Source organism: Nerophis ophidion, linkage group LG24 (genome assembly GCF_033978795.1).
Source record: "Nerophis ophidion isolate RoL-2023_Sa linkage group LG24, RoL_Noph_v1.0, whole genome shotgun sequence".
NCBI classification, from domain to species: Eukaryota; Metazoa; Chordata; class Actinopteri; order Syngnathiformes; family Syngnathidae; genus Nerophis; species Nerophis ophidion.
In genome coordinates, this window is record NC_084634.1 from 1,573,982 (window position 1) to 1,586,768 (window position 12,787).

General features: G+C 39.7%; 1 protein-coding gene across 4 annotated transcripts in view; it reads left to right on the forward strand.

Annotated features, from left to right (window-relative positions):
• Positions 1-12,787, forward strand: part of LOC133542396 (A-kinase anchor protein 6-like) — a 169,516-nt gene that overhangs the window by 51,668 nt on the left and 105,061 nt on the right. For all 4 annotated transcript variants that reach the window (XM_061886461.1, XM_061886464.1, XM_061886463.1 and 1 more), the window contains exons 12-13: positions 5,260-5,356; positions 10,642-10,802. In XM_061886461.1, the coding sequence (XP_061742445.1) occupies positions 5,260-5,356; positions 10,642-10,802 (258 nt within the window). The remainder of the gene's footprint in view (positions 1-5,259; positions 5,357-10,641; positions 10,803-12,787) is intronic.

Genomic DNA, 12,787 nt, shown 5'->3' on the forward strand with positions numbered 1-12,787 from the left:
TCCAATAAGTAAAAAAACCCCAAAAATATCTAAAAACAAAAGAATTACAAGTATTTAAACAAATCCAATAAGTAAAACAACCCCAAAAATATCTAAAAACAAAAGAATTACAAGTATTTAAACAAATCTAACAAAAATATATTCAAAAATCCAAGGAATATAAATAGCGTGATAAAAAAAAGAGAACATCCGGGAAATATAATAAAAAAATAAATAAAATAAAAATATTTATTTTTGTAGTTATTCTATGCAGTTATTTTTATGCTACTTTACCTGTGTTGCATTTTAGCATGCTAACTTTTTTTATAATATTTTACAGCTACTTAAAAAACACAAAGTAAAAAATTTATAAAACATAAATACTAATATATGTATATGTATATATATATATATATATATATATATATATATATATATATATCCAAAATAAATCAAAAAATATTGAAGAATCAGAAAATTAAACATCTACAAATATAAGAAAATAAAAAGATCTTAAAATTCAAGAAAAACGTTGCTAAAAATCTGTGAAAAAAGTAAGAAATTATAATATTTCAAAATAACTACTATCTAAACATCTAAGAAAAATATACTTTAGGAACCCAATAAGTAAAAAAACAACAACATAAAACTAAAAGCAAAAGAATTACAAGTATTTAAACAAATCTAAGAAAATATATTAAAAAATCCAAGAAATATAAAGTGTGATAAAAAAGAGAACATCTGGGAAATATAATTATAACAAAAATAAAATAAAAATATTATTTTTTTTAGTACTTATTTTATGCAGCGATCAAAGCTGTTGTTGTTGCATGTGTGTGTGTGTGTGTGTGTGTGTGTGTGTGTGTGTGTGTGGGTGTGTGTGTGTGTGTGTGTGTGTGTGTGGGTGTGTGTGTGTGTGTGTGTGTTCAACACACACACACACATGCAACAACAACACACACACACACACACACACACACACACGCACACGCACACGGACACGGACACGCACACGCACACGCACGCGCGTAAATCCGCGACAAGCGGAGCGTGACGCGGGTGGAGGCGTGGCCTTATCGCGGCGTGATTGATGTCTAGCGGCTGGCTGGCTGGCGTCTTATCGATCCCCCGCCCTTCTTAAACGGAGCGGCGGGAAAAGTGAAGGCGAGGACGGCTGAGATAGTGAGATAGTGAGATAGTGCCGGCTAATTCTGCGCCCTAACCGGGGTGTTTATTAGCCGCCATCTTGGGCGCCGCTGGGAAAAGTGAGTCCATCTGCCTCTCATCATCTACTTAGTACCTATCTTATCTTAGCATGCTAACCTGCTAACTAGTTGGTGTTTTTGGAGCTCATTTCCAGGAATAGGACCAGCTCAACTATGTAATTTAGAGAATTGTATCTGTTAGCATGCTAACATTTGCGTGCTAGCTGTTTGAGTTGATGTTGTATGTGTACACTTTGAGTGTTAGCACTCCAACATTAGCATGCTAGCTTTCTAGACTCATTTCAATGTTCAGTCACGTCTTCATCAATGCTAACATAGCATTAACATAACAGTATGTTAAACAGAATATGTTAGCATCCTGTTAACCTTTACAAAGAGTATGTTAGCATCCTGTTAGCCTTTAAAAGAGTAGGTTAGCATCCTGTTAGCCTTTAAATTTTAGCATCTTGTTAGCCTTTATAGGAGTATGTTAGCATCCTGTTAGCCTTAAAAAATAGTATGTTGGCATCCTGTTATTCTTTAAAAATAGTATGTTAGCATCCTGTTAGCTTTTAAAAGTAGTATGTCAGCGTCCTTCTAGCCTTTAAAAGAGTATGTTAGCATCCTGTTAGCCTTTAAAAATAGTATGTTGGCATCCTGTTAGCTTTTAAAAATAGTATGTTAGCATCCTTGTAGCCTTTAAAAATAGTATGTTAGCATCCTGTTAGCCTTTAAAAGCGTATGTTAGCCTTTAAAAATAGTATGTTAGCATCCCGTTAACGTTTGTAAGAATATGTTAGCATCCTGTTAGCCTTTTAAAAATAGTATGTTAGCATCCTGGTAGCCTTTAAACGAGTATGTTAGCATCCTGGTAGCCTTTAAAAATAGTATGTTGGCATCCTGTTAGCTTTTAAAAATAGTATGTTAGCATCCTTGTAGCCTTTAAAAGGGTATGTTAGCATCTTGTTAGCCTTTAAAAGAGTATGTTAGCCTTTAAAAATAGTATGATAGCATCGCGTTAACGTTTGTAAGAATATGTTAGCATCCTGTTAGCCTTTTAAAAATAGTATGTTAGCATCCTGGTAGCCTTTAAAAGAGTATGTTTGCATCCTGTTAGCCTTTAAAAGAGTATGTTAGCCTTTGAAAATAGTATGTTAGCATCCCGTTAACATTTGAAAGAATATGTTAGCCTTTAAAAATACTGTTAGCATCCTTTTAACCTTTAAAAGGAGTATGTAAGCATCCTGTTAGCGTTTGAAAGAGTATGTTAGCATCCTGTTAGCCTTTATAAATAGTATGTTAGCAGTTTTGCTAGCCTTTAAAAGAGTATGTTAGCATCCTGTTGGCCTTTAAATGTTAGCATCTTGTTAGCCTTTAAAAGAGTATCTTAGCATCCTGTTAGCCTATAAAAATAGTATGTTAGCATCCTTTTAGCCTTTAAAAATAGTATGTTAGCATCCTGGTAGCCTTTAAAAGAGTATGTAAGCCTTTAAAAATAGTATGTTAGTCTCCTGTTAACGTTTGAAAAACTATGTTAGCATCCTGGTAGCCTTTAAAAGTACTGTTATCATCCTCTTAACCTTTAAAAAGAGTATGTAAGCATCCTGTTAGCATTTGAAAGGGTATGTTAGCATCCTGTTAGCCTTTATAAATAGTATGTTAGCATTTTGCTAGCCTTTAAAAGAGTATGTTATTATCCTGTTAACCTTTAAAAGAGTATGTTAGCATCCTGTTAGCCTTTAAATGTTAGCATCTTGTTAGCCTTTAAAAGAGTATGTTAGCATCCTGTTAGCCTTCAGAAATAGTATGTTAGCATCCTGTTATTCTTTAAAAATAGTATGTTAGCATCTTGTTAGCTTTTAAAAATAGTATTTTAGCAGTCTGTTAGCCTTTAAAAGAGTATGTTAGCCTTTAAAAATAGTATGTTAGTCTCCCGTTAACGTTTGAAAAAATATGTTAGCATCCTGGTAGCCTTTAAAAATACTTTTAGCATCCTGTTAATCTTTAAAAAGAGTATGTAAGCATCCTGTTAGTGTTTGAAAGGGAATGTTAGCATCCTGTTATCCTTTATAAATAGTATATTAGCATTTTGCTAGCCTTTAAAAGAGTATGTTATTATCCTGTTAACCTTTAAAAGAGTATGTTAGCATCCTGTTAGCCTTTAAAAATAGTATGTTGGCATCCTGTTAGCCTTTAAGAATAGTATGTTAGCATCCTGTTAGCTTTTAAAAATAGTATGTTAGCATCCTGGTAGCCTTTAAAAATAGTATGTTAGCATCCTGTTAACGTTTGAAAGAATATGTTAGCATCCTGGTAGCCTTTAAAAATACTGTTAGCATCCTTTTAACCTTTAAAAAGAGTATGTAAGCATCCTGTTAGCGTTTGAAAGAGTATGTTAGCATCCTGTTAGCCTTTATAAATAGTATGTTAGCATTTTGCTAGCCTTTAAAAGAGTATGTTAGCATCCTGTTGGCCTTTAAAAATAGTATGTTAGCATCCTGGTAGCCTTTAAAAGAGTATGTTAGCCTTTAAAAATAGTATGTTAGCATCCCGTTAACATTTGAAAGAATATGTTAGTATCCTGGTAGCCTTTAAAAATACTTTTAGCATCCTGTTAATCTTTAAAAAGAATATGTAAGCATCCTGTTAGCGTTTGAAAGGGAATGTTATCATCCTGTTAGCCTTTATAAATAGTATGTTAGCATTTTGCTAGCCTTTAAAAGAGTATGTTAGCATCCTGTTAGCCTTTATAAATAGTATGTTAGCGTTCATATAATTTATTTCAAGTATGCTAAATGCTAGCATGCTCGCTTTTCAATCTCATTTCGCAGGCATCTCAGTTAAATCTTTTGTTACTCTACATATGTTATTTGCTTGCACGGTAATTTTAGCATGCCAGCTTTTTCAACTAATTTTGCAAGTATACACCCGGGTCAAATATTGGGTTGTTTCAAGTATGCTAAATGTTAGCATGCTAGCTTTTTAATCTCATTTGGCAAGTATATAAATCTTGTGTTACTCTACGCATGTTAACTGTTAGCGTGCTAATTTTAGCATGCTCACTTTTTAAACAAATTTTGCAAGTATACACCTGACTCAATTATTTTGTCGTTTCAAGTATGCTAAATGTTAGCATGATTACTTTTCCATCTCATTTCACAGGCATCTCAGTTAAATCTTTTGTTACTCTGCACATGTTAATTGTTAGCATACTAGCTTTTTCAACTAATTTTGCAAGTATACGCCTGAGTCAAATATTTTATTATTTCAAGTATGCTAAATGTTAGCATGCTTGCTTTTCAATCTTAATTGGCAGGAATATAAATCGTGTGTTACTCTACGTATGTTAACTGTTAGCGCGCTAATTTTAGCATGCTCACTTTTAAAACAAATTTTGCAAGAATACACCTGCCCTGAGTCAATTATTTTTGTCATTTCAACTATGCTAAATGTTAGCATGCTTGCTTTTTAATCTCGTTTGGCAGGCATACACCTCAGTTAAATCTTTTGTTACTCCACGCACGTTAGCTTGCTAATTTTAACATGTTAGCTTTTGAAACAAATTTTACAAGTATACATCCGATTCAAATATTTTGTTATTTCAAGTATGGTAAATGTTAGCATTCTTGCTTTTCAGTCCCGTTTGGCAGGCGTACGCCTCAGTTAAATATTTTGTTACTCTACGCATGTCAACTGTTAGCACGCTAATTTTAGCATAGCAGCTTTTTAAACGCATTTTACAGGTATCACCCTCAGTCAAATCTTTTTTGGTACTTCACGCTTATTAGCTGTTAGTATGCTGCCTTTTTAAACTCATTTTGCTGGTATATACTTAGGTCAAATATTTTGTTACTTCAAAAATGCTAACTTTTAGCATGCTAGCTTATTTTTTTTGGGCTAATCTCGCAGATGTGCAGCTCAGAGTCAAATATTTTGTTACTTTACACATACTTACTTACTGTTAGCATGCTATCTTTCTTAACACACATTTTTGCACCTGTTCATTGCAATAATGACAATAAAACTCTATTCTATTCTATTTTGGTATAAGGTGTTGTTGTTTTTGTGGTTCCAGACGTTCAAACTAAACGTGGACAGTCATGGCGGCCTCAAAGACCGCATCTTGGAGGACGGCACAGCGCTGCTCACCACCATTCCTGCACACCAATCGGGTAAACACACCCAATAGTGTTAGTTTTGTCCAACAGACCCCAAAGGGGTCCTGAAAAGGTCCCAAAGGAACCCAAGTGGTACCAATGACAAATGGGGTTACACGAAAGTTAGAAATGCACCCAAAAGGGCCCCGGTTCTTTCCCCAGGCTCCTTGGTCATATTCCAGAACTTTTGGAGCAATAGGACTCTCAGGACTCTATGGGGTACTTTGGGACCTTCAGCTGCTGTACTAAGTACGTACTTAGTACTTTTTTACAATAAAATTAGATTGCCCGCAATCTTTTTTGGGAGACTTGTTATTTATCTACGAGGTTCAACTTGAATCATGTCAATCCAAGCGGGAACCTGGGAGACCCCCCCCTAAATACCCAAGTGGTCACAAAATTAAATGGGTTCCGAAATCACCCCCAAAATGCCCCAACCTTTTCCGGCCGAGTCTTTTGGTAAATGTAGCTATCTTTAGAGCACCTGGGCTTTTAGGGCTTTGTTCGTTTTGGGGTATTTTGAGACCTTCAGGGTTGTTAGTCCTTTTCTAAGTCCATGGACGTTTTCCCAGTGAAAGTAGATGGACCTCATTCCCTTTTGGGACACATTTGGTAAAAAGGTGCAACTAAAAGTCGCAGTCCCATTTTATTAGTGCCCCGACCCGCCAAAGGAAGTTGACTTCCCCTTACCCGAATTCGGTTCTCCATGTATCTAGAAGGTTCATCCATCCATCCATCTTCAACCCCAGATTTCCCTTTCCAGAGCAACATTAGCAACTTCCTCCTGGAGGCTCCCGAAGCGTTCCCAGGCCAGAGAGGAGATGTAATCACCCCCATCTGGTCCTTGGCCTGCCGTGGGATCTCCTCCGAGTGGGACGTGCAAGGAGGACCTCCCTAGGGAGACGCTGGTGAAGCAACCGCACGAGATGCCCGAACCACCTAAGCTGGCTCCTTTCCAACGAGGACCTCTCTAGGGAGACGCTGGTGAGGCATCCGCACGAGATGCCCGAACCACCTAAGCTGGCTCCTTTCCAGCGAGGACCTCCCCAGGGAGACGCTGGTGAGGCATCCGCACGAGATGCCTGAACCACCTAAGCTGGCTCCTTTCCAACGAGGACCTCCCTACGAAGACGCTGGTGAAGCAACCGCACGAGATGCCCGAACCACCTAAGCTGGCTCCTTTCCAACGAGGACCTCCCCAGGGAGACGCCGGTGAGGCATCCGCACGAGATGCCCGAACTACCTAAACTGGCTCCATTCCAACGAGGACCTACCTAGGGAGACGCTGGTGAGGCATCCGCACGAGATGCCCGAACCACCTAAGCTGGCTCCTTTCCAACAAGGACCTCCCTACGAAGACGCTGGTGAGGCATCCGCACGAGATGCCCGAACCACCTAAGCTGGCTCCTTTCCAACAAGGACCTCCCTACGAAGACGCTGGTGAGGCATCCGCACGAGATGCCCGAACCACCTAAGCTGGCTCCTTTCCAACAAGGACCTCCCTACGAAGACGCTGGTGAGGCATCCGCACGAGATGCCCGAACCACCTAAGCTGGCTCCTTTCCAACGAGGACCTCCCTAGGGAGACGCTGGTGAGGCATCCGCACGAGATGCCCGAACCACCTAAGCTGGCTCCTTTCCAACGAGGACCTCTCTAGGAAGACGCTGGTGAGGCATCCGCACGAAATGCCCGAACCACCTAAGCTGGCTCCTTTCTAACGAGGACCTCCCTACGAAGACGCTGGTGAGGCATCCGCACGAGATGCCCGAACCACCTAAGCTGGCTCCTTTCCAACGAGGACCTCCCTAGGAAGACGCTGGTGAGGCATCCGCACGAGATGCCCGAACCACCTAAGCTGGCTCCTTTCCAACGAGGACCTCCCTAGGGAGACGCTGGTGAGGCATCCGCACGATATGCCCGAACCACCTAAGCTGGCTCCTTTCCAACGAGGACCTCCCCAGGGAGACGCTGGTGAGGCATCCGCACAAGATGCCCGAACCACCTAAGCTAGTTCCTTTCCAACGAGGACCTCTTTAGGAAGACGCTGGTGAGGCATCCGCACGAGATGCCCGAACCACCTAAGCTGGCTCCTTTCCAACGAGGACCTCTTTAGGAAGACGCTGGTGAGGCATCCGCACGAGATGCCCGAACCACCTAAGCTGGCTCCTTTCCAACGAGGACCTCCCTAGGAAGACGCTGGTGAGGCATCCGCACGAGATGCCCGAACCACCTAAGCTTGCTGCTTTCCAACGAGGACCTCCCCAGGGAGACGCTGGTGAGGCATCCGCACGAGATGCCTGAACCACCTAAGCTGGCTCCTTTCCAACGAGGACCTCCCTAGGAAGACGCTGGTGAGGCATCCGCACGAGATGCCCGAACCACCTAAGCTTGCTGCTTTCCAACGAGGACCTCCCCAGGGAGACGCTGGTGAGGCATCCGCACGAGATGCCTGAACCACCTAAGCTGGCTCCTTTCCAACGAGGACCTCCCCACGAAGACCCTGGTGAAGCATCCGCACGAGATGCCCGAACCACCTAAGCTAGCTCCTTTCCAACGAGGACCTCCCTAGGAAGACGCTGGTGAGGCATCCGCACGAGATGCCCGAACCACCTAAGCTGGCTCCTTTCCAGCGAGGACCTCCCCAGGGAGACGCTAGTGAGGCATCCGCACGAGATGCCCGAACCACCTAAGCTGGCTCCTTTCCAAGCGAAGGAGCAGCAGTTCTACTCCGAGTCTCTCTCGGGTGACTGAACTTCTCACCCTATCTCTAAGGGAGATGCCAGCCACCGTTCTGAGGAAACACGTTTCGGCCGCTTGTATCCGTGATCGTATTCTCTCGGTCATGAGCCACACTTCATGACCATAGGTGAGAGAAGGAATGTAGATAGTTCGGTAGACCTTTGCCATCTGGCCCAGCTCTCGTTCGGTCACAACAGTGCGGCAGAGAGACTGCAATACTGTCCCAGCTGCTCTCCGGCTGATTTCCTTCTCCATCTTTCCCTCACTTGTGAACAAGACCCGGAGATACTCAAAATCCTCCACCTGGGACAGAGTCTCGTTCTCTACCTGGACTGTACAAACCATTGGTTTCTTAGGAGGTTCAGATTGAACTCATTGTGGTCCCAATAAAACCCAAGTGGTCCCAATGATACAGAGGATTGCCCAAAAGTCAGAAATGCACCCCAAAGGACTCAATCCGTGCTCTAAATTATTTTGGAGTACCAGGCCCCTAGGGGCTTTTGGACCGTGGAACTATTAGGGGTCTTCTGGGACTTGTAAGAGGAAGACTGATCTTTTAGAGCACGGTCTTGTAGGGGTAAGATAGTTTTGGAATACTTGGAGACCTTCAGACCTGTTTGTCTTTCCCCGGGGTCCGGTAAAAAGTAGAAAAGCCCCAATCCTTATGGGGACACTGGGAATAAAAAGCTGTACCTAAAAACCCCAGCCCCTTTTTTCAAGTGCCCCGACCTGTCGGAAGAAGTTTTACTTATATGGTCCTAAATCACGAGTGTCTCAAAGGGCTGCACAAGCCACAAGGACATCCTGGGCTCAGATCCCACATCAGGGTAAGGAAAAACTCAACCCCAATGGGACTGGTGCAATGGACCTTGAGTGAATCTAGCATAATATTGTGAGAGTCCAGTCTATACTGGATTTAACATAATAGTGCGAGAGTCCAGTCCGTACTGGATTTAACATAATAGTGTGAGAGTCCAGTCCATAGTGGATCTAACATGATAGTGAGAGTCCAGTCCATAGTGGATCTAACATAATAGTGAGAGTCCAGTCCATAGTGGATCTAACATAATAGTGAGAGTCCAGTCCATAGTGGATCTAACGTAATAGTGAGAGTCCAGTCCATAGTGGATCTAACATAATAGTGTGAGAGTCCAGTCCATAGTGGATCTAACATAATAGTGTGAGAGTCCAGTCCATAGTGAATCTAACATAATAGTGAGAGTCCAGTCCATAGTGGATCTAACATAATAGTGAGCGTCCAGTCCATAGTGGATCTAACATAATAGTGAGAGTCCAGTCCATAGTGGATCTAACATAATAGTGAGAGTCCAGTCCATAGTGGATCTAACATAATAGTGAGAGTCCAGTCCATAGTGGATCTAACATAATAGTGAGAGTCCAGTCCATAGTGGATCTAACATAATAGTCAAAGAGTCCAGTCCATAGTGGATCTAACATAATAGTGAGAGTCCAGTCCATAGTGGATCTAACATAATAGTGAGAGTCCAGTCCATAGTGGATCTAACATAATAGTGTGAGAGTCCAGTCCATAGTGGATCCAACATAATAGTGTGAGAGTCCAGTCCATAGTGGATCTAACATAATAGTGAGTGTCCAATCCATAGTGGATCTAACATAATAGTGAGAGTCCAGTCCATAGTGGATCCAACATAATAGTGAGAGTCCAGTCCATAGTGGATCTAACATAATAGTGAGAGTCCAGTTCATAGTGGATCTAACATAATAGTGAGCATCCAGTCCATAGTGGATCTAACATAATAGTGAGAGTCCAGTCCATAGTGGATCCAACATAATAGTGAGCGTCCAGTCCATAGTGGATCTAACATAATAGTGAGAGTCCAGTCCATAGTGGATCTAACATAATAGTGTGAGAGTCCAGTCCATAGTGGATCTAACATAATAGTGAGAGTCCAGTCCATAGTGGATCTAACATAATAGTGAGAGTCCAGTCCATAGTGGATCTAACATAATAGTGAGAGTCCAGTCCATAGTGGATCTAACATAAAAGTGTGAGAGTCCAGTCCACAGTGGGTCTAACATAATAGTGAGAGTCCAGTCCATAGTCGATCTAACATAATAGTGAGAGTCCAGTCCATAGTGGATCTAACATAATAGTGAGAGTCCAGTCCATAGTGGATCTAACATAATAGTGAGAGTCCAGTCCATAGTGGATCCAACATAATAGTGAGAGTCCAGTCCATAGTGGGGCCAGCAGGAGACCATCCCGAGCAGAGACAGGTCAACAATGCAGAGATGTCCCCAATTGATGCACCCAAATGGACCCTAACTCTGCCCTTAGATCCTTTGGATACAATGCCACCTTTAAGAAGACCGGGACTTTTAGGGCTAAGTCCATTTTGGGTTACATTGGGACCATGAAACTATTCGGGGAAAATGTGGATCTTTTATACCTGTGAGTCCATAGATTCTTTTCCAGACCAAGTAGAACCAGGCCCCAATCCAGTCCACAATGTCGTAACATCAAGTCTTTTTTAGTCCTGACATGATTTGGCTGAAAACTCCCTTGCGGTTCCTCCAGGTCTCCGGGAGATCCTCCACATGGTCTCCAGCCAGTGGGAGCAGCTCCAGCTCCAGATCCGCCGCCAACACGGCTGGATGCTCCAGGCCCTCCGCGCCGTCCGGACCCGTCTGCTCAGACCCGACCAATCAGGAGAGCCGCTTCCGAGGGACCAACTCCAGGTAAAATACTCACCCAGTTTTTACTTTGTCCGACTTCCTGTTTGGGCCACGTTTTATTGTGGTCCGCCCCTCCTCGCCGTCCTTTGTCCTCGGCGAGGACATCAAGCGTCTTCATTTCCCGCTCTTAATGACATGCGTGCACAATTAGTGCGGCGCTAACCTTTGTCCACGCCGCCGTGAATGAGTGAATGTGACCTTGACTGAAGGACAAATTGCATGGCGAGAACTCCTCCAATATTTATTAGCAGCAGATCATTACTCCAGATTAAAAAGCAACTCGCATCAATAATTCATCCTCTCATCTTCACTCTCAACTCGGAGAAGACGTGCACCGACACCACACCACCTACGCCTCAACGGTGCATCCTAAAAATACCTAGAAATCTCTAAAATTGTCAAAAATCTGGGAAAATAAAAACATGTAAAAATTTAAGAATTAAAAAAAAAAATCGAAGAACATATAACAATCAAAAAAAAAATCAATGAATAAAATCAAAATATCGAAAATGAATGAATTTGAAAAAATGTAAATATCTATGAATAAATAAACAATATAATAGGTAAACATCTAAGAAAAAATAAAGGTCGAACAATTTGCTAAAAATCTGGAAAGAAAATCTAAAAATCAAAGATTTAGATTAGCTGAAAATCTGAGAAAATGGATCTGAAAATCAAAAATAGCCTATATGTATATATATATATATATATATATATATATATGTATATATCTCAAGATTCAAGAAATAAAATCTGCTGAAACAAATCTGGAATCTAAAAAGAACTAAAAAATACCTAATAATCTCTAAAATTGTCAAAAATCTGGGAAAATAAAAATATCTAAAAATTCAAGAATTAAAAAAAAAAAATCGAATGTATAACGATCTAAAAAAAATCATTATACAAAATCAAGCTTAAAATCTGATCAAAAATATTTAAAAATCAAAGAAATACAATTTCAGTGAATTTAAAAAAAAAAAGAATATCTACAAATAAATAAACAGTATAATAGGCAAACCTCTAAGAAAACAAAGGTCTAAAAAATGTTACAATTTGCTAAAAATCTGGAAAGAAAATCTAAAAATAAAAGATTTATATCAGTTGAAAAATGAGAAAATGGATCTGAAAATACAAAATAGCTAAAATAAAAATAAAACATTTTCCCCCCCAAAATTCAAGAAATAAAATCTGCCCAAACAAAGCTGAAATTCTGAAAAGGACTAAAAATCCATTAATAAAAATACCTACAAATCTCTAAAATTGTCAAAAATCCAGAAAAATAAAAACATCTGAAAATTTAAGAATTAAAAAAAAAAAAAATATATATATATATATATATATATATATATATATCTCAAGATTCAAGAAATAAAATCTGCTGAAACAAATCTGGAATCTAAAAAGAACTAAAAAATACCTAAAAATCTCTAAAATTGTCAAAAATCTGGGAAAATAAAAACATCTAAAAATTCAAGAATTAAAAAAAAAAAATCGAACGTATAACGATCTAAAAAAAAAATCATTATACAAAATCAAGCTTAAAATCTGATCCAAAATATTTAAAAATCAAAGAAATACAATTTCAATGAATTAAAAAAAAAAGGAATATCTACAAATAAATAAACAGTATAATAGGCAAACATCTAAGAAAACAAAGGTCTAAAAAAATTTACAATTTGCTAAAAATCTGGAAAGAAAATCTAAAAATAAAAGATTTATATCAGTTGAAAAATGAGAAAATGGATCTTAAAATACAAAATAGCTAAAATAAAAAAAAAAAAATTTCCCCCCCAAAATTCAAGAAATAAAATCTGCCGAAACAAAGCTGAAATTCTGAAAAGGACTAAAAATCCATTAATAAAAATACCTACAAATCTCTAAAATTGTCAAAAATCCAGAAAAATAAAAACATCTGCAAATTTAAGAATTAAAAAAAAAAAAATTCGAAGAACATATAATGATCCCCCCAAATAAATCATAATATATAT